At 42.7% G+C, this 27,165-nt stretch overlaps 5 protein-coding genes across 8 annotated transcripts; 3 read left to right on the top strand and 2 right to left on the bottom strand.

The window, feature by feature from the left end:
• The first annotated feature begins 4,251 nt into the window (after positions 1 to 4,251).
• Positions 4,252 to 5,311, top strand: LOC127611359 (gamma-crystallin M2-like). Of its 2 annotated transcripts, none has more exons than XM_052081874.1 (3): positions 4,252 to 4,579; positions 4,653 to 4,895; positions 4,982 to 5,311. In XM_052081874.1, exons 1-3 carry the CDS (start codon positions 4,571 to 4,573, stop codon positions 5,252 to 5,254), a joined length of 525 nt encoding a protein of 174 aa, XP_051937834.1. In that variant the 5' UTR covers positions 4,252 to 4,570; the 3' UTR covers positions 5,255 to 5,311. The 2 variants fall into 2 exon arrangements, with proteins under 2 accessions (XP_051937834.1, XP_051937832.1); XM_052081872.1 differs by having other exon boundaries at positions 4,979 to 5,311.
• A 2,773-nt stretch (positions 5,312 to 8,084) lies between these two features.
• On the top strand, positions 8,085 to 12,840 carry LOC127611354 (gamma-crystallin M3-like). The gene is made up of 3 exons (XM_052081867.1): positions 8,085 to 8,151; positions 11,394 to 11,636; positions 12,521 to 12,840. Exons 1-3 carry the CDS (start codon positions 8,122 to 8,124, stop codon positions 12,794 to 12,796), a joined length of 549 nt encoding a protein of 182 aa, XP_051937827.1. The 5' UTR covers positions 8,085 to 8,121; the 3' UTR covers positions 12,797 to 12,840.
• Positions 12,841 to 18,232: 5,392 nt separating this feature from the next.
• On the top strand, positions 18,233 to 19,430 carry LOC127611357 (gamma-crystallin M3-like). Its single transcript, XM_052081870.1, has 3 exons — positions 18,233 to 18,300; positions 18,389 to 18,628; positions 19,102 to 19,430. Exons 1-3 carry the CDS (start codon positions 18,286 to 18,288, stop codon positions 19,378 to 19,380), a joined length of 534 nt encoding a protein of 177 aa, XP_051937830.1. The 5' UTR covers positions 18,233 to 18,285; the 3' UTR covers positions 19,381 to 19,430.
• A 1,713-nt stretch (positions 19,431 to 21,143) lies between these two features.
• On the bottom strand, positions 21,144 to 25,953 carry LOC127611353 (gamma-crystallin M1-like). 3 transcript variants are annotated; one of them, XM_052081866.1, is made up of 3 exons: positions 25,933 to 25,953; positions 21,551 to 21,802; positions 21,144 to 21,466 (listed from the first exon to the last, which is right to left on the bottom strand). In XM_052081866.1, exons 1-3 carry the CDS (start codon positions 25,939 to 25,941, stop codon positions 21,191 to 21,193), a joined length of 537 nt encoding a protein of 178 aa, XP_051937826.1. In that variant the 5' UTR covers positions 25,942 to 25,953; the 3' UTR covers positions 21,144 to 21,190. The 3 variants fall into 3 exon arrangements, with proteins under 3 accessions (XP_051937826.1, XP_051937825.1, XP_051937824.1); XM_052081865.1 differs by lacking the exon at positions 25,933 to 25,953 and adding an exon at positions 21,869 to 21,979; XM_052081864.1 differs by lacking the exon at positions 25,933 to 25,953 and having other exon boundaries at positions 21,551 to 21,841.
• On the bottom strand, positions 24,283 to 25,891 carry LOC127612219 (gamma-crystallin M2-like; the record flags this gene model as incomplete). Its single annotated transcript, XM_052083192.1, is given in 2 exon segments — positions 24,283 to 24,827; positions 25,613 to 25,891. Coding segments are annotated over 2 exon segments (552 nt in total), but the record flags the coding sequence as incomplete, so codon positions are not given.
• Positions 25,954 to 27,165: the final 1,212 nt, after the last annotated feature.

Below are 27,165 nucleotides of genomic sequence, written 5' to 3'. Positions count from 1 at the left end.
ACACCCTGCGGTACCCCTTTTTAAAAAGAGGGACTACCACCCCGGTCTGCCAATCCACAGGCACTCTCCCCGTTGACCACGCGATGTTGCAGAGGCGTGTCAACCAGGACAGCCCCACAACATCCAGAACCTTGAGGAACTCTGGGCGGATCTCATCCACCCCTGGGGCCTTGCCACCGAGGAGCTTTTTAACCACATCAGTGACTTCAACCACAGAGATAGGAGAGCCCACCTCAGAGTCCTCAGGCTCTGCTTCCTCCAAGGAAGGCGTGTTGGTGGAGTTGAGGAGGTCTTCGAAGTACTCTGCCCACCGGTTCACAACGTCCCGAGTCGAAGTCAGCAGCGCCCCATCCCCACTGTACACAGTGTTAGTGGTGCACTGCTTCCCCCTCCTGAGACGTCGGATGGTGGACCAGAATTTCCTCGAAGCCGTCCGGAAGTCGGCTTCCATGGCCTCACCGAACTCTTCCCATGCTCGGGTTTTTGCCTCGGCGACCACCGAAGCTGCGTTCCGCTTGGCCAGTCGGTACCCGTCAGCTGCCTCTGGGGTTCCACAGGCCATAAAGGCTCGATAAGACTCCTTCTTCAGCTTGACGGCATCCCTTACTGCTGGTGTCCACCAGCGAGTACGAGGGTTGCCGCCACGACAGGCACCAACCACCTTACGGCCACAACTCAGATTGGCCGCCTCAACAATAGAGGCACGGAACATGGTCCACTCAGACTCAATGTCCCCCGTCTCCCCCGGAACATGGGAAAAGCTCTGTCGGAGGTGGGAGTTGAAACTCCTTCTGACAGGGGATTCCGCCAGACGCTCCCAACAAACCCTCACAATACGTTTGGGTCTGCCAGGACGGACCGGCATCTTCCCCCACCATCAGAGCCTACTCACCACCAGGTGGTGATCAGTTGACAGCTCCGCCCCTCTCTTCACCCGAGTGTCCAGAACATGCGGCCGCAAATCCGATGACACGACCACAAGGTCGATCATCAAACTACGGCCTAGGGTGTCCTGGTGCCAAGTGCACATGTGGACACCCTTATGTTTGAACAAGGTGTTCGTTATGGACAGTCCGTGACGAGCACAGAAGTCCAATAACAAAACACCACTCGAGTTCTGATCGGGGGGGCCGTTCCTCCCAATCACGCCCCTCCAGGTCTCACTGTCATTGCCCACGTGAGCATTGAAGTCCCCCAGTAGAACAAGGGAGTCCCCAGCAGGAGTACTCTCCAGCACACCCTCCAAGGACTCCAAAAAGGGTGGGTATGCTGAGCTGCTGTTTGGTGCATATGCACAAACAACAGTCAGGACCCGTCCCCCCACCCGCAGGCGGAGGGATGCAACCCTCTCGTCCACCGGTGTGAACCCCAATGTACAGGCACTGAGCCGGGGGGCAATAAGTATGCCCACACCTGCTCTGCGCCTCTCACCGTGAGCAACTCCAGAGTGAAAGAGAGTCCAAACCATCTCGAGAGGACTGGTACCAGAACCTAGGCTGTGTGTGGAGGCAAGTCCGACTATATCCAGTCGGAACTTCTCTGCCTCACACACCAGTTCGGGCTCCTTCCCTGCCAGAGAGGTGACATTCCATGTCCCAAGAGCTAGCTTCTGCAGCCGAGGATCGGACCGCCAGGGTCCCCGCCTTTGGCTGCCGCCCAGCTCGCATTGCACCCGACCCCTTTGACCCCTCCCACGGGTGGTGAGACCATGAGAAGGGGGACCCACGTTGTCTCTTCGGGCTGAGCCCGGCCGGGCCCCATGGGTGTAGGCCCGGCCACCAGGCGCTCGCCAACGAGCCCCACCTCCAGGCCTGGCTCCAGAGGGGGGCCCCGGTGACCCGCGTCCGGGCAAGGGAAACTGAGTACCATCGATTTTATTTTTCATAAGGGGCTTTTGTGAGCCGTGCTTTGTCTGGTCCCTCACCTAGGACCTGTTTGCCATGGGTGACCCTGCCAGGGGCATAAAGCCCCAGACAACTTAGCTCCTAGGATCATTGGGACACACAAACCCCTCCACCACGGTAAGGTGACGGCTCACGGAGAGGTATATATATATATATATATATATATATATATATATATATATATATATATATATATATATATATATATATATATATATATATATATAACCTAAAATGAAACTTTAGCATTGCAATAGAAACAATTGCACAGTCACAATTCACACAAAAGGCGTCTCCACAGCACAGGGAATGGACCACTCAACCAACAACTTTTACAGAAACCTCCCTGGCATGTTCACACCACTGGAACGGTTCAAATTTAAAGTTCCTGGAAATTCTTCATGTCTGAACAGAGCGCTCAGGCTTTAGAGTGCTGTCTGCAGCGTTTACAACAATTCTGAATGGATGACTCATGCTTGCACTGACTTCTGTCTTGATTTGTCATCGTCGCATCGTGTTACAAACAGGAGGACTCCCAGACAAAAAATTACCACAGATGTCGTGGGATCATGAGGTGTAGGCTGTGTTGTTGACATTTTTCCCTCTGAGGTGTCCCGAGCAAACCAGAAGCTGATATTATAACATGAACGTCACAATCAAAATATAGAACATAAATTTCGGCGAGCTCATGAGATGTGTTCTCATGTGATCAAATGAGCAAGAGACAGAAAAAAAAACAAGAAAAAGAAAAAGGGACAACGTTTTTTGAATATTGATTTAGATTGGAAAATAAGTCCTTAATGGAGATCTCCCTTGTTTATGTTCATTGACACCTAATGGTTTGTCTTTTTTTACTCATTTGAATTTTACATTCCTCTTCACTTCTTTCAATTGTATGCATTAAAGAAATTTTGAAAAACTTTTGAAGAGTTCAAGAAAGAGAACAATTTTAAGATGATGCTTAAAGTTTGCAAATTCATTACAATGTGAAGGACTTCCGGACCTGACCTGATGTAGTTCACTTCACTTACCAGTCAGTTCCTCGACTACCCTTGTACAGTAAGTTCAATTGTCATCTCATGTGACTTTTTAAGTACTCCAGTGCGTTCATTGTCATATAAACAAAAAGAGTGTCTAATTCGATTTCTGTTTGCATAATATGAAAAATAAAGATATCATGCCGGCACTTGTTGGTTACATTCCTGCATTCGGGTCACTTTGTCTTCCAACGCTCCCTCCCTCATATTGGAAAATAGGTATATACAAATTACCGTATTGGCCCGAATATAAAACAGTGTTTTTTGCATTGAAATAAGACTGAAAAAGTGGGGGTCGTCTTATATTCGAGATCTAGACATTATACCCATTCACGACGCTAGATGGCCCCAGATATCATTGAATCGAATGCTGAACTTGACTCCCCAGGCCAAAGTGAACCCCTGTCACGAAGAATAAAAATAGAAATAGCGGTAGCACAAAGAAGAAAAATAAAAAAATAGCGGTAAGAAAGAAAAGAGAAGAAAATAATAGAAGAGATAACAGAAAATGGAGAAATGTAGCAACAATCTGGAGAAAAGTGGGTCGAAGATCGGCCAGGTTAACATGCAGCTGAGAAGAAGTTATGATGTAATTTACATTTCAAAAACCAGAAGCCATTTATTTACGAATGTGATTGCACTTTAGTTTACACATTTAAATGTTCAGATATTAAAATTTGAATGAGGCAAAATCACATCCTTTTTCTCTCAAATATATTGTTAAAATCATTTGTTTCAGATTGTTGTTTTTCTCTATATGTGCCCTATAAGTGACTGGTGACCAGTTCAGGGTGTAGTCCGCCTTCCACCTGACGTCAGCTGGAATAGGCTCCAGCAGCAACCCCCCCCCCCCCCCCCACCCCACCCCACCCGTGCGACCCTGTTTAGGATAAATGGCTGGATGGATCGTATTCACTTTTGAGCTTGTCCGTCACTACATGGCTGGTCATTTTCAATACCATATCCTGCAGATTAGAAAAATCTTAGATAATAATTCAGATCTCAACCCTTTTGTTTCTCTCTGGCTGTCAATGCAAAATAAAATTAACATAGAAACAGCTCAAATTTGAGAATCCGCTATCCACATCAGGTTGATGCCATTACAGATGATTTGAGACCTGATTAACAGTCTCAGTGCTCACCCATTTGTTTCACATGTCCACGCATAGACACCCACATGCCCGCACAATCCACCAGAAAAAAAAACACTTTTGTTTGTCGGCTAGTGCTTTGTATACAGATGTGTCGGACTGTTGTTGTTGGCGTACAAAAGGATATGCATACCTATAAATCGCCAGTTTGCGGATCAGAGCGTCATGTGGCGTGTTTTGAGTAAATCAGATGGCAATGTTCCACTCACTGTTGGAAGGCCCCGAAAAGTTGCTCATTGTTTTGTTTCTGTGTAGGAAAACATGAATTTAAAGTCTTCCCTCGGATGCAGTCAAAGTGGAAATGGGACAAATACCACGCGGGACTCCATAGGGCCTCCATGCCGTGTTGCTGTGTCAGGGCTTCACACACAATCGTGGCCGTAGAGTCTTTGGGTTTGGTCAGGTATAAAAGACATTGTGGCATCGTCACCAAAGTGGCATCACAGGTGGAGGAGGGATCCACACAGCAAAGACAAGCATGGGACGGGTAAGCGCACAAATCCATACTCTAAGCAATCTGTTTTTGAAATCCTTTTTAAACTCAATCATCCGTTTCCCAGATCACCTTCTTTGAGGAGAGGAACTTCCAAGGACGTTCCTACGAGTGCTTGAGTGATTGCTCCGACATTTCATCCTACCTGAGCATGTGCCAGTCCTGCCGGGTTGAGAACGGCTGCTTCATGGTCTATGAGCGGCCCAACTTCCTGGGTAACCAGTACTTCATGAGGAAGGGCGACTATGCCGACTCCATGAGCCTGATGGGCATGAGGGACTGCATCAAGTCATGCCGTGCTATCCCCATGGTAAGCGAGATAATGTTCACAGATCACATTTCTTTCAGGAAGAATGACAAGGGATATTAAAATGTGCAACGTTTGTCCCAAAGCAGCAAAGAGGCCAGTTCAGGATGAAGATCTTCGAAAGGGAGAACTTCAGAGGCCAGTCCCATGAGCTGCAGGAAGACTGCGACAACATCATGGACCATTTCCATATGAATGACTGTATGTCCTGCCAAGTGATGGATGGCCACTGGCTGTTGTTTGAGCACCCTCAGTTCCGTGGCAGGATGATGTACGTGAGGCCCGGCGAATACCGTAGCTTCAGGGAGATGGGCCTGAGCAGCATGAGGCTCATGAGCATGAGGCGCATCTTGGACATATGAAAGTTGTTCTGTGGTATGTTTCTCTCAAAAGACCAGAAATAAAACTTTTCTCAAAAAATATGCTGTTTTTAAATTTTTCAGAATAGGGGAACTAGGAAATCAGTGTATGTTCATTCTGTTTGAGACACCTGCGTCATTAATGGTCACAATGCCTATCCAAGCTGTCTTCGGGCAGTAGGTGGGGGACGCCCGGAACCAGTTGCCAGCCAATCGCAGGGCACACAGAGATGAACAACCATCTGCGCTCACACTCACACCTAGGGACAACTTAGAGTGTTCTGTTAACCTGTCATGCACGTTTTTGGAATGTGGGAGGAAACCGGAGAGTTCACGCAGGCACGGGGAGAACATGCAAACTCCACACGAGAAGGCCGGAGCCAGAATCGAACTCTGCACCTCTGCACTGTGAGGCCAACGTGCTAACCAGTCGACACCGTCCGACTTCAATTTTAAGCATGATATGAATTTTAGACCATATCACCCAGCCCCAAGTTAAACTGATGTATTGTAAAAAATTACAATGCAGTAATTTTTCAGAAGCAAATAGATTGTTTGGTTTTAGTGTCTTAAAACAATGTGGAAGTTTTTACTGAGGGATTTATGTCTGGAACCCATCTAAAAGACCACAGATAATTCTCAACTATACCAGCCATCACAATGGTTGTCAACAACCTGGTTGAACCCATTCACTTGTGAATAACACGGCCAAAAATGCTTCCTATTGTAAAAGGTTAAATTTGAAGTCATTTTAGAAGATCCCAAACGAAATATTTTGATTTCAAGTAATTAAACAAAATACATTAAATAAAGAACAGGGGAAATGATTTTGTAAATTTGACCAAGTAATGGTTTTCCTAAAATGACATCCTGAAGAGTGACAAACCCAAAAGTGTGTCACTTCAAGACAACAATATTGGGGCTGACAATGGAAATTGTGCAAAGCCAGTCCGAAATCGATTCAGAAAGTGCCGTTCCACACTTATATGAAGAGTTGAAGGAAGGGAGGTTGTTGGAAAGATGTATGTTGGACCATACATACAGTATATAAGCCAGAAACTCAGGATGTGGAAAATGTTGTGCCCGAATGACCGGACATGGAATGGGGACAAGACCCATCGGGACTGTAAGAATGGTAAACTATATAGGCTGTAGTTATTAGCCTTGCGTTATTGTTTGCACTTCGATGCTGTGCCGTGCTGTAAATTGCACTCAGTGGGATTACCGACTTGGTCCATGTTTTCCCGCTAGTGCTGAGAGCACATGTTATAGTGGGTTGGTGTCCTACATTGCCATTGCTAAGGTAGTTTTGTTGCGTTGTCGGCCACTGCACACATTATATGGGCAGCATTGCTAATTGCAAACCATTACAGAGGATCCAAGCACTCATATAGTATGAATGTTTTCGTTCAGGATTCCATCCATGTACACGTATCACACTTTGAATCAAATATTTTGATAAACAGCAGCCAGAGTTATTCATTGACTATCACAACTAGCTTTTTTGGAAATTCGGTTGAGAAATCAGAGGTTTTCAAGGTGCTTCTAACAAATAATGCTCATAGACACAGGCATGAAATCCATTCGCTTTGCGAGAACAAAACTAGATCATTCCAATTTTCTGGTCCATTTACATGCCCTATTCTTTTCTTTTGGCCATTCATTGTCTGAATGTGAACAGTGCATTGCTACACAGCGCTGAGGCATTTCGCCAAATAACTCGGTATTAATGGCAAAAAGTTAACGGGAGAATCAAAAATGTATTACAATGGCCAACCGGCGACTTGGCATTTTGTAAATGATATCACTCACCAGAGATTGCCAAAGAAAGGCATTTCAGTTGTTAATGGCATTGCTATTGGTCTAACCTGCTATGAACCTGGGTGGGAAAAGCATTTTTGAAATTGTTTTAGCCCAAGTATTACTCAAAAGATTGTTGGCCATGTTTACCTTACACCTGACCTTTAAAGAAAAGGCTTTCGTAGTAAATGACTACATAAGCTAGAAGTTGACTATTAGAAAGTAAAAGCGAAGTACAGTAAGGGCAAAGACCAATTATGGGTGTGATGGTCATTGTTAGGCATATTTATACATTTTATTTCATGAAACAGTGACTGTGGATGTTATTATAAAGAATGACGCAAACACATATGCACGGAAACCCGTCGTCACCATTACAGATGTGTTGTGTAACTCTGCCCACCCGACTGAAAGTTTTCTAGCTACTCCCCTGCTAACAAGCTAATTGAGAAGTTCACTAAGTAGTACACTAACTAGTTAAATGCATCCAAATAAATAAAACAGACAACAATAAAAGTGTTCAAGTTTCAAACAAAATATCACAAAATATAATTTTTTGAAGAAGTCAAATTCTTTGAAAATATTAACACATGAATAAACAATGGACAAGTTACCAAATCAACCATAGTGGACTACTGAAACAAGAATATGTCGAGGGTTTGAATACTTCATTGTTGCTGAGCCCCTTTTCATTTCCAGGTTGATGTCAGATTGAATTAAATGCAGCTGTCAATGAGAATGTACAGCAGCTACAGTATTGTTGCCGACATTCCTTTTCTTTGTTTTCATCAGCTCTAACTCCACATACAGCACAATAAAATCAGCCATTTTATTCATTTCAAACACAAAGGGTTTTGTGTTACCTGGTCTTCAAGGGCCTAGCCACAAGACCACCATGTTCAACATGTAACACGGGCCCCTGCCGCACTCCATAGCAAGTTGCTGGCTCAGGGCTTTACACAATGGAGACCCGCTGACGCCATGAGGCGCACTCAGGTATAAAAGCGAGGGTTAAATGGAAGGGGGACAGCAGCAGTTCAGTGCTAGCAGCAGCAGCTCACCTGACAACCATGACCACCACTGACATGAGCATAGGCAAGGTAAGCAATTCATATCGCTTTTCTATCCCTTTAATTAACAGCAAGAATGGCGCAACACCAGGGCCGGGGGGGAGGGAGGGGCTATAACCTCATCAGAAATCAGTGTAGCCCCAGTTAAGAGCCTCCAGTGTTGTGTTTATATTTTAAAATATATTTGTTAAATATTTTCTTCAGTGGCGGCCCGGTAGTCCAGTGGTTAGCACGTCGGCTTCACAGTGCAGAGGTACCGGGTTCGATTCCAGCTCCGGCCTCCCTGTGTGGAGTTTGCATGTTCTCCCCGGGCCTGCGTGGGTTTTCTCCGGGTGCTCCGGTTTCCTCCCACGTTCCAAAAATATGCATGGCAGGCTGATTGAACACTCTAAATTATCCCTAGGTGTGAGTGTGAGCGTGGATGGTTGTTTGTCTCTGTGTGCCCTGCGATTGGCTGGCAACCGATTCAGGGTGTCCCCCGCCTACTGCCCGGAGACAGCTGGGATAGGCTCCAGCACCCCCCGCGACCCTAGTGAGGATCAAGCGGTTAGGAAGATGAATGGATGAATGAATTTTCTTCAGCTCTGGGAGAGAAAAACAAAATCCTCGAGCCCTGCCCAAATCACTGTGGGTTCCTTAAGAAGTCTGAAATTTGATTTTATGCCATTCACATTGCGTTAAAAAGCCATGGGCACAATAAATATATTTATTTTCATGTCATGGAAGAATACACAGTTTTACAATATTGCGGTATTTAGAAATGCATACATACTAGCCAGTCCTGATGTTCATATTTAAGGAAGGAAAGGTTTGACAGGATTTACATTTGATCACAATGGCCTTAAATGTAATACCCTGACTCAGAAATGTATTTCAGTCAGTGGCGAGCCGTGCATTTCAACCTTAGGCCTTCAGTGACGTCACATACATGAACGCAATACAGTATAGGCTCTTCAAGCAGCACTTAATTTCAAGAGCATTTAAAACCATCAAGTATGCATTCACAATTAAGAGCAAGAAACTAAATATATAGATATTGTCAAAAATAAAAAGATGATTTAAAAATACGAAATAAAATGCCACCCAAATTACGCTGTGTAATCTTAAATCTGTCCAATAAATTGCGCAATGTCGCAGTTTCATATAAGACACCAACCAAACAATAGCAAAACAAACTATTCTTTAAAAATAAAGTAAACAGATCATTTGCATTTTGAGAATCGGCTACACAACAGCAAATAACTCACGATGTTGAGCAGCTAAGATTGAACAAACTTTAGTGCCCGAAGGTGACTACAATGCGCCATTCTAAATTGCAGGTGAGCAGATTTATTTGATACATTTTTGTAGCTTTGTCATTTTATTTCGTTACCATTAATTTAATACTAATGAAATAAAATGACAAGAAGAAATGTCAAATGAAATTCATTTACTCACCAATGTAGTGCCTGTTCACTGAGCGGCACATCTACGCGAGTGTCCCCAAACGTTTTTAAACGCACCGTAGTTTGTAACTGCCCAGCTGTGCTTTGATGCTTCCTTGCTGCCTTGGTAAAATGGGTAAATCCAGCGTGGCTCCAAACACCAAATCGGTCCGTTGCAAGCAACAGGCATTCCCAGCAGTACAATTTGCAGCGTTTCTCAGAGGCTGTGAGCCATGGGTACCTTTCATAATTGCTCGTCTGAAAATGACGGACAAACCCTTTTTCTTGCTGGGACAGGCTAGCTAGCGCAGGAGTTGGGCGACCTCTTCGCACAATATCCAGCTTTTCGTGGAAGGTCCGTCTTGAAAAGTGTGTGTAAAGTAGTTCTACAACCAGACCAACGTCTTCTTCTTTGGCCATTTTGGGTTAAAATGCAGTGATAGGTCCCTCTAGTAGGCGCTAATCCAATCACCGAACGCGCACGCCCAGTCTCAATATAAGGCATTCTAGCTGGCCCCGGTGCGCAGACTTGTGATCTGATTGTTGTTGTTGTTTGTTTTGTTTATTGAACATAAAACATATACAGTAATAATTTGACAGAAAATAAGGTAGATAAAATAGTAAAAAGAAAGAAATCAGTCTTCATTCAACACAGTTATTATGTTCAAGGGAGTAGGAAGAAGTAAAAAAATGTATCTAGACCTACCCCAGTATGTGTTTGTATCCAATAAATCATTTTTATATCAATCAGAAAAGAAAAAAAGTAAGAAGAAAGAAGTCTCCATTAAGGCTCATACTTTACCCTTAACCGTGATATATTTACAACTTTTGGTTTGTATCGGGATTATATACAGTACATCCACACCCCGGCACTCTTTTGTCAATTTTCTCTTGTATTCATAATGGATATTTCAATACATTTCTCTATTTATCAACTTTGTTCTGATTTATATGATATTTAATGGTTAGAATTGATCATTTTAACTTTGATTGATGTAGGTTGTTTGTACTATTTTTTTGAATTTGTTTTTGAACTCAGCAAGCAATTTACTCGTTTTCAGGTCCGTTTCGAGATTATTCCACAGATTAACACCTTTGATAGTTACACTTATTTGCTTGATGTTTGTTCTTGTTTTGAGTTTTTTGAATAAGTTGGTACCTCTTAAATCATAGCTGCTTTCTCGAATTTCAAAAAAACTTCTGAATGTTTTGGCAGAGCAGGTTATTGTGTCCTTGTACATTAATTGGGCGATTTTAAAGTCAACCATGTCATAAAATTTCATCGTATTTAATTTGATAAATAGTGGATTTGGAAGATCTCTGTGCCGGTTCATTTACAGCGCACAGGGGCCTGCTCTGTTTAATCTGAAGGCCCCGAGCAAATTTAATTTACCTGGCAACACAAGCTAGCTGAAATATGATTGGTTAAAAACTCTACCATAATAAATAAGTTATTTATCGAGTGGCTTTCAATGTTATTTAAAATAACTCGACTAGTGGAAATAATATGACGTAAAGAATACAGAGAATAATTTTGTTTATTTACGAAAATAAAATAACATGAATTAAATTTATGTTATTGTATGAATGTTTAGGCCAGCAGAGAAGGCCTTGCTGGCCCTTGAGGGTCCGCCACTGATTTCAGTCCATATGAATTTTAGTTATAATGCATGCAGGAGTGTAACACAAGGTTGACAGTAGATGCGTCATCTATGTTTGGATCAGGGATGATCGGGCCCATGCCCACACACTGAGAGGGGGTGAATCATCTCTGCTGTGTATTTGAAAAGGGGTGCAGGGCTAAAGAAGTTCATGGAATGTTACTGAATCCCTTTTTCACTTTCACAGATTATCTTCTATGAGGAGAAAAACTTGCAGGGTCGCTCCTATGAGTGCATGAGCGACTGCGCCGACGTGTCCTCCTACCTGAACAAGTGCCAGTCCTGTCGGGTGGAGAGTGGCTGCTTCATGATCTATGAGCGTCCCAACTTCTTGGGCAACCAACACTTTATGAAGAAGGGCGAACATGCCGACTCCATGAGTGTGATGGGCATGAGTAGCGGCATCAAGTCCTGTCGCCTCATCCCCATGGTGGGTAAAAATGGATCGAGGGTTTTATATTCATTCCTTTTAGTTCAGCGGTGAGTAAATTATGGTTTTACATTATCTAGCGTACTCAGTTGAATTAGTTTACGGGTAGCCGTTTTCTCCTAAATGTATTTATTTTTCTCCCGATACAACGATTTCCTCCTACATTCCAAAAAACATGCATGGTAGGTAATTGAACTACAGATTGTCCCTACATGTGGTGAATGTGAATGGTTGTCCATCAAATGTGTGCCCTGTGATTGGCTGACAACCAGCTCAAAGTTTCCCCCAACGACTGCCCAAGGTCAGTGGGATATGATCCAGGATGCCCACGACCCTCATGAGGATAAATGACAGACAGATAGATAAATAGATATACACATCGGGGGGTTTGTGTGTGATAGACAAAAACATTTCAATTGATATGGATGGCAGAATAAGAACAACATGAATGAAAGCACCTTTTCATAAACCTTTGGAAATGTTAATTTTTTTTCTTTTTTACTACCCTCAAATCAATCATTCACTCGCAGGGAAGGTATGGCTTCGCTTAGGTTGCATCGGGGTCTTTTCTCGATCCGATGGTTTTCAATTTAATCATCAGTCCTTTGACCATGTTGATGTATCCTTGAAGAAGATACTGCCTTGCCACATTTACTTTGACATTGAGTTACCTTGTATCCATGTTTCCATAATGTGGGATGCAACCTGATGAAAATCCATACAAGCACAGGGAGGACCCAATATTCGAACCCAGAAACTTTGTCTTGTCCTGTGCACTAGCATGCCACAAACTGTCACCTTTCCGTTAAAAAAAAAAAAAAAAATCAATCAATTTGAAATGGTGCCGGTTGCTGACTTTTTCCTGTTTTCATTTCAACCAACAGCACAGAGGCCAGTTCAGGATTAGGATCTTTGAGCGGGAGAACATGAGCGGCCAGTCCAACGAGCTGCAGGAGGATTGTGACAACATCATGGAGCGCCTCCGCATGAACGACTGCATGTCCTGCCAGGTGATGGAGGGCCACTGGCTGCTGTTCGAGCAGCCCAACTTTCGTGGCAAGATGGTGTATGTGAGGCCCGGCGAGCACCGCAGCTTCAAGGAGATGGGCATGAGCAGCACTCGCTTCTTGAGCATGAAACGTATCGTGGACATTTGCTAGATGTTCAATTTTTCAAATTAAAGCAACACAAACATATCAGATTACCTTCCTGTGTCCCTTTCTGTCCTTTGTTTTTATATGTAATGATGCTGCTAATAATAATATGCAACATGTTATAATAATAATAATAATAATAATAATAATAATAATACATTTTATTTGTGGGCGCCTTTCTAGAAACTCAAGGACACCTTACAACAAGCAGTTAAAATCACGAGTACAATGTTAAAAACTACATCAAATAAGATAAGAAAAAAATACAACAAAAATAAATAAATAAAATAATGGCTTTGTGGTCTGAGTGAATAGGCTTGTCGAAACAGATGTGTTTTGAGGCGGGATTTGAAATGTGTTAATGAGGCTGTATTACGAAGGTCAGCGGGGAGTGAGTTCCATAGCTGGGGAGCAGAGCGACTGAAGGCTCTATTTCCCATGGTGACGAGGCGAGCAGGGGGGACAGAGAGGAGGACAGAGGAGGAGGAACGAAGAGAGCGGACAGGCGTAGGAATATGGATGAGGTCAGATAGGTATGGAGGGGCTAGGTCATGAATGGATTTGAATGTGAGGAGCAGGATTTTATATTGAATGCGGTGTAAAATGGGGAGCCAGTGGAGATGTTGAAGGACAGGTGTAATATGGTTTATGTATGGCGTGAGTGTGATAATGCGGGCGGCTGAATTTTGGACCAGCTGAAGCTTATGGAGGGTTTTTTGGGGGAGACCAAACAGAAGGGAATTACAGTAATCGAGTCGCGAGGTGACGAGGGTGTGTACAAGTATAGCAGTGGACTGAGGAGTGAGAGAAGAGCGGAGCCGGTGGATGTTTCGAAGATGATAATATGCAGAACGAGTGATGTGGTTGATATGTGAGGTGAAGGAGAGGGTGCTATCAAGGATGACACCCAGACTCTTGACCTGAGGGGAGTGGGAGATGGAAGAGCTTTCGAAGGGAATGGAGAAATTGTTTATTCTGTTTAGATTGGATTTAGTGCCAATAAGGAGGAATTCAGTTTTATTGCTATTCAGTTTGAGGAAATTTGAGGTGAACCAAGATTTTAATTCCTGCAGGCAGTTGGTTAGGGAGGATGGTGGAAGTATGGTATTAGGTTTGTTATGTTGTTGTATGTTAGAGATGTAGAGCTGGGTGTCATCCGCGTAGCAATGAAAATGAATGTGATGTTTCCTGAAGATATTACCAAGGGGAAGAAGATATATTAGAAATAGCAATGGGCCAAGGACAGAACCCTGAGGAACACCTGAAGTGAGGGGAAAGGGGTGAGATCTAAAACGTTTGAGCTGGATAAACTGGGTGCGGTCAGAAAGATAGGAGCGGAACCAGGACAGGGGGATGCTGGTGATGCCAATGGAGGAGAGTCTGTCGAGGAGGATGGGGTGAGAGATGGTGTCAAAGGCTGCACTGAGGTCAAGCAGGAGGAGGATGGCGAGTGAACCGGAGTCAGCAGAGAGAAGAAGGTCATTGCATATTTTGAGGAGGGCAGTTTCGGTACTATAGAGGGGACGGAAGCCAGATTGAAATTGTTCGTAGAGCTTATTGGAGGAAAGATGGGTGTGAAGTTGAGCAGCTACTGTTTTCTCTAGAAGTTTGGAGATGAACGGAAGGTTTGATATGGGACGAAAGTTGTTCAAGTCGCAGGGATCAGAGCCAGGTTTCTTCAGTATGGGAGTGACAGCAGCAGTTTTGAGATGAGATGGTACAATGCCAGTAGAGAGGGAAGTTTGAATAATGTTAGTGATGAGAGGGGAGAGGGCCGGGATAGAAGCTTTGACTAAAACAGTAGGGAGAGGGTCAAGTTGACAAGTAGATGATTTGGACTTCTGGATTAAGATGGAGACTTGGTGGACAGATGGGGATGTAAATGCAGAGAATAGGTGGGTAGGAACCGGGGAGAATGGAGACGGAGGGTTAGGAGCAGCTGAAGGGGTGAGTTGCTGGTGGATAAGTTGGATTTTGGATGTAAAAAATGAGGCCAGAGTATTACAAAAATCAGTGGAATAGAGATGTGAGGGAAGAGTGTCAGCAGGTTTAGTGAGTTTAGAAATGAGTGAAAAGAGTGATCTGGGGTTGCCTTCATTGGAACTGATTAATCCAGAGTAGAAGATTGATTTGGCTTTGGATATTGAGTCCTTGTAATGGAGAAAGTGGGTAGTGTACATTTCTTTATGAATGGCGAGTCCAGTTTTTCTATATAATCTTTCAAGTTGACGGCCTTTTGATTTAAGTTGTCTGAGGGTAGGGGTAAACCAGGGTGCTGGTGACTCAAAATCAATCTTAATATCCTTTAAATACCTCATTAGGGTGCTAAATAACTAAATACGATAATCTTAAGCTAAAAATCAAGCTCATTAGATGGCAAATGATCAGCTGGTTAACCATACCAAGCTACATTTTCACCAGGTAATTCAAACAAGCTCACAACTAAAAGTTCAATTATAATTATACATAGTTACACAAGGTCGTTAGGTGCCTCGAAACTAGCTAGCTGACAAGCTAAATATCTCACTCATTATATAATAACTGTTGAACAATTCTCTTGTTACTAACATATAAAGTACATTTTTATGTAATTGAAACATTTGATGGGTGTGGGAAATTATTAAAAGGTCTGTACCATACCATTTTAAGCTTTCCACAGTCATCTATTGGTATATGATTACATCACATACATAAATCAACATAATTATATGATATGTGCTCTTAAAACATTTGTACTCAACAATACAAAAAATATACAATATGAAGTAACACAGTAAACTACTTGTGTACAAATTTCCCATTCAGTGATAATCCAATTGGGACGCCTTAAAAAGTCAACTTGATCATTTTGAAGTCATGATCCCACATACGGTGTTAACATCGCTGCAGCTTACAAGTGCACATGACAAAAAGACAAAATGACAGATTGTTGATTCGGTCCAGTGGTTCCGCAGCTAGCTAATAGCAGCTAAATTGTTAATGAAGCCTGTGCAAACGAATTTTCATACTTGCCACCAGGGCTGCAAGGGGATTTTGGAACTAGGGGTGGTTGGGACCGAGATTACAAACAAAATAAATAATTGAACACAAAATAGTAAAGCTTAAGCACAAACAAGACCTGACCCCTTGAATACGGAGGGAGGCGACTGTGGTCGTGGTGTCATGGTTTAGCATGGCAGAGGACCCAAAAGCAGGGAGGCAGGAGAAACAGGGTGTACCGAATAAAATGCATTTAAAACAACCAAAAAAAAAACCCCCACACATACAGGATTACTCTGGAAAAACTACATTGAAAGCACTCACCGAGTCTTAAAAAGCCCAAAACTCACAGTAACTATAAACTCATCAGGAAATAAAACACAGTAAACTACTATGAGAAACAAATCAATCTAACAGCAACAACGATCTAACAAATCTAAACATGGAAACCAGGGACTTAAATACAAGCAAACTGACGAGACAATGAGGAACACCTGGACAAGACACAAATGCCCGGTAGCTGTTTAGAAGACACAAGGGACTAGGATGACAAGAACAGATGGGGAAAAAAAAGCTAAATGTAATCAAAACAAAAACAGAATAATGGCAGGTGGTGGCATGATGAGGGAAGCGAAAACAAAAGGATGCAGAACCTACAGCAGTGGTGCACAACCTTTTTTGAGCAAAGATCTACTTTTCGATCGACCAACCTACCGCGATCGAGCCGTGATTGCGCATGCCCGCATACACACACACCTACACACGCATGCCATCATGAGCAACAGCCATAACGCCCCCTAAGATGAACAAAACAGAAAAATAAACACAAAAATTTGTGAGTTTGTGGAAAAGCAAATCACTGCCTACCTTCATCGAGACCTGACACGGAGGAATGGCACACACTTTTGTAGCGTGTTAAAGAACGTAGCTCACATGTAACGTTTTAAAATGCTTCTCTCGGCCCTCCAGATTCCTATACTTTGCCAGTGCCCTCGGTGAATTGTATATGAAACAAACTCTGAATGAGAATAATAAAAATAAAAGATATAGCACAACAGGTCTGATCGCAAGCTGCAATTCCAGACGGCTGACCGCTAACAACTTCCGGTGATGCGGGTCACGCGCCACGGTAGGTTAAAGGTGATCTGCTTTTTTCCATCCATCCATTTTCCTATCCGCTTTATGGTCACAGGGGGTGCTGGGGCCTATCCCAGCCATCTTCGGGCAGTAGGCAGGGGACACCTTGAACCGGTTGCCTGCCAAACTCAGGGCACACAGAGACAAACAACCATCTGCGCTCACACACACACTCAGGGACAATTTAGAGTGTTCAATCAGCCTGCCACGCATGTTTTTGGAATGTGGGAGGAAACCGGAGTACCTGGAGAAAACTCACGCAGGCCCGGGGAGAACATGCAAACTCCACACAGGAAGGCCGGAGCTGGGATTGAACCCACAACCTCTGCACTGTGAGGTCAACGCGCTAACCATTGGACCACCGGGCCACCCTAATTTGCTTTTTTTAATGTTATTTTTTAAATACTTCTTGTGAAAGTGAGACCTCACTAGGATGCTAAGGGTGCAGTGTGCACTAATACAAAAATATATCATATTTATATCACACACACAGACACACAAATGTTTTAGGTTGGGGGGTTTTGCCCATCTACACTCCTCGCGATCGACTGTCGGTCGATCGCGATCGACATATTGGGCACCCCTGACCTACAGTATATATTTTTAACTTAACGAAATGAAAATGTACTTTTTCAAAGTGAGAATATTGTGAAGGTTCCAGTTTTTCTCATCTGACGCTATTTTGCATCACGAGACGAAATGTCACTTCGCCCCACATTTCTCGCAGGACACGATCATTGCTGATTCATTCATGCCACGACTTCTCTGACAAAGACAAAAAAATTGTGAACATCCCTCAACCATATCACCACTGACACTTTATAATTCCCCATGTCATTTTTGACGAGTAATAGAACTAGTGAAATGCATTACATTTCAGAGGCAGTAACATTATGGTAACTGATTACTCTCAGAGGAGTACAAGTACGAATACACTGATATATGCTAGAGTAAGTTGCAAAACACTGCTGCATGTCCATTGAAATTGTGTGAGGTACTTCAATTATTTCAAAATTTAGATTTATTTATTTTGATTTATTTCTTTATTTTGTTGAATGTTTGTTAATAATCATGTATTTATGGAGTGATCCTTGGGAAAAATGTGTTTGTGGAAAACCTGTTTTCTGCCTTTGAACGGTGTAGACAATGCAGGTGGCCTCTTCGCTACAATTGCTACCGCCGCAAATCACGATCTGTATGAAGGTCTTTTTGAATTGCGGCCGTGCACGCGGTGGGGCCTCCACTGCATGTTGCCCTGTCAGGACTTTGCACAATGAGGTCACGTATGCTTCACTCGCGAGGTCAGGTATAAAAGCAACTGGGTGACATGGAGAAAACCAAGCAGTCTGTTTGCTCTTCCACACGTTATCACCGCAGCTATGACCATGGGCAAGGTAAATCTCGCCTTTAGGGGGTGGGGGGTGAAATTAGTTTTATTGGCTAATCAATCAATGTAATCAATTAAAACTGCTTGGGTTGCAGATCATCTTCTATGAGGACAGGAACTTCCAGGGCCGTTCCTATGAGACCAGCAGCGACTGCGCTGACATGTCCTCTTACCTGAGCAGGTGTCTCTCTTGCCGGGTGGAGAGCGGCTGCTTCATGGTCTACGACCGCGCAAACTACATGGGAAACCAGTTCTTTGTCAGGAGGGGGGACTACTCAGATTACCAGCGCATGGGCATGAGTGACTGCATCAGGTCTTGCCGCATGATCCCCATGGTACTGTACGACAGCCTCCCATTGCCTACCACTTAGTCTGTTCAGGGTCATGAGTGAGATTGGTCACAAGTCAATCACAGAGCACAGGGAGACAACAATCATTCACTCGCAGGGAAGGTATGGTTTCGCTTAGGTTGCATCTGGGTCTTTTCTCGATCCGATGGTTTTCAATTTAATCCTCAGTCCTTTGACCATGTTGATGTATCCTTGAAGAAGATACTGCCTTGCCACATTTACTTTGACAGTGAGTTACCTAGTATCCGTGTTTCCATAATGTGGGATGCAACCTGATGAAAATCCATACAAGCACAGGGAGGACGTGCCAAGATTCGAACCCAGAACCTTTGTCTTATCCCGTGCACTAGCATGCCAAAAACTCTTTCACCTTTTGTTAAAAAAATAAAATAAAAATAAAAAATCAATTCGAAATGGTGCGAGTTGCTGACCTTTCCTGCTTTCATTTCAACCAACAGCACAGAGGCCAGTTCAAGATCAAGATTTTTGAGCAGGAGAACATGAGCGGCCAGTCCAACGAGCTGCAGGAGGACTGCGAGAACATCCCAGAACGCCTTCGCATGAGTGAATGCTTGTCCTGCAGCGTGTTAGATGGCCACTGGCTGCTGTTTGAGCAGCCCAGCTTCAGGGGCAAGATGATGTACCTGAGGCCAGGCGAGTACAGGAGCTTCAAGAACATGGGCATAAACGGCACTCGCGTCATGAGCATGAAGCGCATCATGGAATCCTGCTCTTAGAAGCAACTGTGAAGCAAAACAAGATTTGAAATAAAAATCACTTTAGAATTTACTTCCTGGTGTCTCATCTGCAACGCAACTCTTACACTGTATATGGCAGAAGCGCATCCGGATGATGCCGGTGTGGTGTGCAAATTTTAAGTGAGGACAACTATCACTCCAATGTCATATCCTTGATATTTTGATAACATTCGCTATCTCACGGTGTGATTTTGTGTTCATGAAAAGGAAGAAGGAAAATGACAATTTCTCTTCAAATGATCACATTTTCTTGAATGGTGTCGGTTCCTATCTTAAACATCTTTCTTTTACCATCAGGACAAAAAGGTTAGTTAGTGGAATTATCTCAGTTCTTAAATGCGGTTCTTCAGACACACAGACAACAAAGACGAAAACTGATGATTTGAACTATTTTGCTCACACTTTTGGGTGGTCTGCGTCTCACCTTGGAATTGATTATGCAGTATTGCACATTGCGTCGATAGTCGGAGCAGACGAACGAAGGCTCGTCATGCCTTTTCAGTCGCCTTTTAAACCTGAATATGTGGAAAACTCCTCCATTTGTGATCATCCTGATTTTGCTTTTATTGACAATTTCAACCTATTACTATCTCACAGAAAGATGTTTCTTATGTAAATATTGATACTTGTTCCTCCAGAGTCCATGAAATGAAATGTGGGGTTCCCCACGGTTCAATTCTTCCTATTCTTCCCCTTACGGACGTCATCAGGAGACACAGTATCAGCTTCCACAGCGATGCTGATGACACACAGCTGTATATTTCCGTGTCTCTTGACAACAGAGGGCCCTTTGAGAGTCCGCCCATTTGTCTGTCAGGCTAACACGGAAGTGCTGATGCATGATTTTTGTCGTGAGGTGCGTGATGGTAGAGGACCCAAAAAGGAGGGAGGCAGGAGCAACAGAATGTAATGAACAAAATTTACAAACAAAAACACTTGCAGGGGGCACTCTGGAAAAACTCAAATCAATAACACAAAGTCCTGAAAATCCCAATAAACCAAAGTAATAAAACAACGGAACAGAACCATGACAGTAAACTGAATCAAAACCAAATTTCATCTCAACAACAACAGAATCATGACACTTATTTCCTTTCGAGGTGATTATTGTAATACCCTGCTCTCTGATCCCCTTAAAAAGAGAATTTCAAGCTTACAACGACTCCAGAACGCAGCCGATTGAATCCTGACAAGAACCAGAGGGTGGGAACAAGTTGCATGAGTTTTGAAATCGCCGCATTGGCTCCCCGTGTGTTTCAGGATCGATTTTAAAGTGCTTTTATTCGTTGTTAAATGTCTCAATGGTCTTGGACCATCATATTCATCTGACCTGCTTTTGTCATATCAGCCCTCGCGGATCCCGAGGTCCTCTGGCACTGCCCTTTTAATTATTCCTAGCGTGAAAACCAGAATACATGGTGAGGCTGCATTAGCCATTTCGCTCCGCAGCTATGGAAAAGCCTTCTTGAGGACGTCAGGTCTGCAGTGACTGCTTGTGGGGATATGTATCTATGTATGTTGGGGGTAGGGGAAGGTTCCTCTTTTGATGTGGATGTTTTAATTGCACAACATTTTCTGATCTCTAAAAAGTCCTACATAAATAAAGTTTGTTGGGTTGATTGATTGATCGATTTTGATATCGTCCTCAAGAACAAATGGATGTATAAAGGTTGAATCATGTGTGTTTGTCCGTCTGCAGTGAGATCATAACTCCTGAATCAACACCAAATAGGCAAAGATGCTTATGAAGAAGACATTGTTTTTATTTATTCAAGATGAGCACAAAGTTCTAGCACATGTCAGTGATACGTCTCAAACTGATGATCCTGATGCCGCTAATGCCCATCTCCTTGAGGCTGCGGTGTTCACCGGGCTTCACGTAGATCATCCTGCCGCGGAAATGGGGCTGCTCGAACAGCAGCCAGTGACCCTCCAGCACCTGGCAGGACAGGATGTCGTTCATGCGCAGGCGCTCCATGATGTTCTCGCAGTCCTCCTGCAGTTCGTTGGACTGACCAGTCAGGTTCTCTCGCTCAAAGATCTTAATCTTGAATTGGCCTCTGTGCTGTAATTCAAATTCCAAATGTCAATCATGTCAATGTCTGCCGTGTTCACACTCGTAACATTCAGCTTTTGGTTGGTTGCTCACCAAGGGGATCATTCTACAGGATCTGATGGAGTCCAGGGTCACTCCCAGAGTCGTCATGCGCTGCAGGTCTTGGTACTCTCCTCTCTTGAGGAACAACTGGTTGCCCAGGAAGTTGGAGCGCTCATAGACCATGAAGCAGCCACTCTCCACCCGGCAGGACTGGCAGCGACCCAGAACAGTGGTCAGCTCGGGGCAGTCGTTCAGGCACTCGTAGGAGCGGCCCTGGAGGTTCTTCTCCTCGAAAAGGATGATCTGAAAAGTGGAAAAAAGAGAGGTTTTTGCATTGCCCATGAAAGAAATGCAACAACGTGTTTTTACCTTGCCCATGGTGATGGTTTAGGTTGTTCCCAGTAGAGGATTCAACTTGCTCTGCTAACCCCATGATTGCAAGGCCTTTTTATACAAAACCCGGGGGACATGATGCGTTGTTATTCAAATGCGCAAAGCTGATGATTTAGCAGACTGACTTTTTGCTGAACAGGGCCTATAAATGCGTAACAATGCTTCTCCGTCCATACATTTCTGACTGCGAATCACCTGCATTATGTGTGCACAAAGGCTTTGTGCGTGTTCGCTCAGTCAGAAGTTTCTGCACATATGGTGTGATCACGGCCATTGGGGAGAGCGGAGCATCCAGTGCCTCAAGGGTGAACTCACAGAACCAGAATAGAAAATTCACTAGTTACTCTAATGTCTCATCATATCAACGTAAATATGCTTTATCCTCAAACGGTTATGAAAACTTTGTTTCCCTCACACGCTCCTTTCAACATGCCAAGAGAATTGCCAGACACAAGAAAATAAAGGTCCATTCAAATTGATGGTTAATTTTTCTCTTTCAAATTGTTCATATTGTCTTTTTATTTTGTGAACAAAACCAAATCACACAGTGGGAAGAAGGGTTAATGTAACAGACCCCCACTGGCCGAGCGAGGAAAAAGCTCGGGAATCAATATAGCAGCATAGCAAGTAGTAAGAATAATTTGCTATTCATGTGAAAAGATACTGCGCCAAAAAGTATTGAATTAATGAGTCATTATTTATCCAAGGAATGACCCTCATTGTCCAACTGCAACATTACATGTAAAAACAGTTTGCCATTTTAAACTATAATCCATGTGTTTATTCATAAGGTGGTAATGTTACCGGAAACAGATTTGTTTTCATAATGTATTTTAATATGATACTAGTGTATCAAATAAATAAATGTATATATTCTTTGTCTTACTTTTTTTTTCAATATACCAAGGGCAAAATTAAGAACGATTTGTTTCCTATATCTACATAAAAGGAAGAGAGCATATCTGTTAGTTGTAGTGGTCACTGCACAATACAGATGGAAGTATAATGTATTTAGCACACACCGCAGGCAGGAAAACTACAAAACACTAATCCGCTTATCTTCACGAGGGGCACGGTCATGCTGGAGCCTATCCCAGCCGTCTTCGGGCAGTCGACGGGGTACACCTTGAACTGGTTGCCAGCCAGTCGCAGGGAACGCATAGACGAACAACCATTCATACTGACAGTCAGACCTGCGGACAATTTAGAGTGATCAATTAACCTATCGTGCATTTTTTTGTGAATGTGGGAGGAAACAAGAGTCCCCGAAGAAACCCCACGCAGGTACGGGGAGAACATCAATGTTTTGGATTATGATCAACTTATCAATTATATTCAAGAAATGCTAATTATAATGAATATGAGAAAATTGAAACAAAAAAGGAGAACGAATAATTATACTGTCTGTTTAGTTAAGCGCTTTGTTACAGCTGCCGCTGTTGTGACAGCGCTATATAAATCAGCATGTATTGTATTGTATTGTATTGTATTGTATATCTACAAACCGAAAGGTGTATAAATAGAAAGGTACATAAGGGTAAAAGTATTTGATGATATGTCGATTTTTCTTCTTCTTTCTTTTGAAAAATGATCAATTCAACTTGCTACATAATAAGGGGTAGGACTAGATAAGTTATTTACTTCTTCCTACTCCTTTGAGCATACAACTGTGATGATGTGTGGGTTTTTTTTCTTTTACTTACTTTTAATTTTCATAATTTTTGTTTGCCTTTTGTCAATCTGTTATTGTGTGTACTATGTATGTTCAATAAACAAACAAACAACATGCAAACTCCAACCAGGAAGGCCGGAACCAGAATCGAACCCTGCACCTCCACACTGTGAAGCGGATGTGCTAACTAGTAGAACACTGTGCCGATCATCGATTGATCGATCGATAGATCTACATATATATATATATATATAATATATCTATATATAGAGAGAGATATATATATAGAGAGAGAGAGAGTAAGAGAGAGAGTGATAGATAGATAGATAGATAGATAGATAGATAGATAGATAGATAGATAGATAGATAGATAGATAGATAGATAGATAGATAGATAGATAGATAGATAGATAGATAGATAGATAGATAGATAGATAGATAGATAGATAGATAGATAGATAGATAGATAGATAGATAGATAGATAGATAGATAGATAGATAGATAGATACAAATGTGCACAAATACAGAGACAGATTGCTTTATTAATAGATATTGTTAAGTCAACCCTAAGCCCCCGAATCTGATTTTTTTAAATAAATCTGAAAAAAAAATATGGTTCAGGTTCATTGATGTGAAAAAAGACACTAACCACAATAAAATCCTAATTAATATTATGAGTGAAGAAGACTTGAATGAAGAGATGTTTTTTTATTGCTAATATGGTCTGTAATTAGACAGGTTTCAATACGTCTGAAAAGACTTCAATATTATAAGACAGGAAGTCAGGATGTATAGCTAAATAAATAATCATCAAATCATCTATTGTGAGGCTGTATGCCCATTGACTGTAAACAACCTCCCACCCCCTCCACAGACACACATACACAATATGTCTGTCAAGGAGAAAGCAATGACAAAACCAACTTAAAAATCCGACATCTTTAATAAACAAAGCGTTTGATATTTACAGCAAGCTTTTCATTTGATGGCTAAAATTCTGTGACCCTCCTGAAGGAGCCGACGATGGCGCAGGTGGCGCACCAATCGCGGTACCGCCGGTATTCGCCAGGCCTGAGGAAGTACTGGCGCCCTCGAAAGTTGGGGTACTCGTAGAAGATCCAGTAGCCATTCATGACGTTACAGGAGTAGATATGGCGGTGGTGGAAACGGTCGGATACACAGGTACAGTCATCCATGAACTCCATCATGTGACCGCTGAAGTCAGGCTTCTCATAGATGCGCAATCTGTACGAGCCTCGGTACTGCGGGATCACATAAGAAGGGACAGTTGGGTTTGCGTGCGCATCAAAATGACTCATCTCATTTTAAGTTCATCTTAACTCATTCAGTACCAGCCAACTCTAGACCAAGTCTGAAAGGACGTTTAAAAACGTATTTGGGAGTGAATGAGTTAATGAAGGGCAGGATGGTGGACATGGAAAAAACGGCAACTATATGACATACCCAATACCAGAAATGGAATCACAGATATTGATATCAAACCAGAAGCAGAGTCGCAGACATCAAAACAAATAGCCTATCTTGAAGTATGGGAACCTAAATGAGAAATGCAGATCAGCAATATGAAAGCTTTGTTGAGCATTTAAGTGTGGAAAAAGAAGGCAGAATCGCAAATATTGAAACGACCCATCCAGCTTTTAGGAATAGAAACCAGGAAGCATCACAACCATCGAAATGATTAGTGTAGCATTAAGTACAAAAAACAAAGACGGATTTGTAGACATCGGAATTACAGGCACGGCTTTTCAAAACAGAAACCAGTCTGATATCAAACACTAGAAAGAGTGGTGCAACTTTTAAGAATCGAAAACAAGCAGAATTGTGCCGGTCGGAACGACCCATCTAGTTTTTGTATCGGGACATCATGGACATTGGAATGATTGTCATCGCGCTTAAGCTCGGATTCGAGAAGCAAAACAGTGGACAATCACAATGACTTGTCGAGTTGTCAAGCCGAATGAAGAACATCGGAATGTCTGCTCAAGCTTGAAGAACAAGGCAGAACCACAAACATTCCAACCCTTACTGCGGGAATCATCCTGCACGAGCGGATGCAGCTGCTGAAACCCATCCATCTCTGGTAGTCGGGATAGTCTCCCCTCCTCATGAAGTACTGGTGGCCCATGAAGTTGGCTCGTTCGTAGATCATGAAACAGCCGCTCTCCACCCGGATGGAGTTGCAGCGGTTAAAGAAGGAGTGGAGGTCCGTGCAGTCATTGCTGCACTCATAGCTGCGACCCTGGAAGTTCTTGTCCTCGAAGAAGATGATCTGTCAGGAGACGGGAGGTTGCGTGACGACAGATGAAGATCTAAAATGTGATTTGATGCCAGCGGAGCAGAGCCTACCTTGCCCATGGTGTCTATTGGAGAGATTTCTCATCTTTCCAGGGCTTTTTATAGCAGCTCCACACAAACAAAGCATTGTTATTCAAATGCTCTGCTAGTTATAAATGAACGCTACTGGCACATGTGCACCTTTTTGTTGGACCGTGACATGGGGTGAGAAATATAGATTTGTATTTCACACAAAAAGAGAATAAATAATTAACAGGGTTTGACGTTGATGGACAAGGGAAAGGACTAGTATGGTATCCACACATCCTGCGGACAATGGAGGCAGAACAATATGGAAAAGCGCCGTTCACGCCTAATGTGTTGCATAACAGTGCGGGGCGCCGCTAGCTGCTCACACCGCAGATACTTCGTGTGTGCTAAGACAGGATGCTAAGGATGTAATCAGGTTTGCAAAATGTACACACCATTTTTTAATAGTCTGAATGGGTAAGTTTAAGTGGCATTTTAACAGACTGCAATTTTCTATACGTACCGGTACATATTTGAAGCATTCCCCCATAAGGTTCAAGTCATAATCCTAACACTTCTTAGAATTAGACTTGAGTTTTGATTTGATCCAGAATTGTCAAATAGAAAAGTGTCGTTTGAAAATAATGCATTCAGCTCCTCTAGTTGGGATAGCACAAAATTTAACATAAAATATAGCTTGGACCTGTAGCATTAAATTGTAATGAATCTTTTTTTTTAATGTACCAGTACATATGGGAGCTTAGTATAAAAATACAAACGATCTTAGGCATCTTGAATTCAAATTTTATAATTCATTATATTTACACATTCCCAGTAATGAGCTCAAGTAATGCAGTTTTTCCCAACCATTAGTGTGCCGTGAGAGCTCTAACGGTGTGCCACGGGAAATTATCAAATTTCACTTAATTGCCGTGAAAATTATTTATGAAGAACAATTAATGTATCTTTGTCTCTCTATCTATGCCAGCAACTTATAGCGACAGAAAGAACAAATATATGATCTTCTATTAGATGGCAAAGAGTATGAAATTAACATATATGTCCTCTTTTTGTGTCAATTTTATTTGGTGGTATTTTTTTAAATATGTGGCTTGGCTCAATCAAGGTTCGGAATAACTGAAGTAATGTAACTACTAGCAGGATTCAGTAAACACTGAATTGTTGTGGTGTATCCTAATAAGCAGGGCTGTTGCTAACCAAATTGGGGCCAGACACACAATTTCATTTGCGTGCAACCCAAACGGCCGTTTCTCA

This window comes from Hippocampus zosterae, chromosome 12 (assembly GCF_025434085.1).
Source record: "Hippocampus zosterae strain Florida chromosome 12, ASM2543408v3, whole genome shotgun sequence".
Classification (NCBI taxonomy): domain Eukaryota; kingdom Metazoa; phylum Chordata; class Actinopteri; order Syngnathiformes; family Syngnathidae; genus Hippocampus; species Hippocampus zosterae.
The sequence above is the reverse complement of the archived record's forward strand: the minus strand, read 5'-3'. Positions and strand labels throughout refer to the sequence as shown.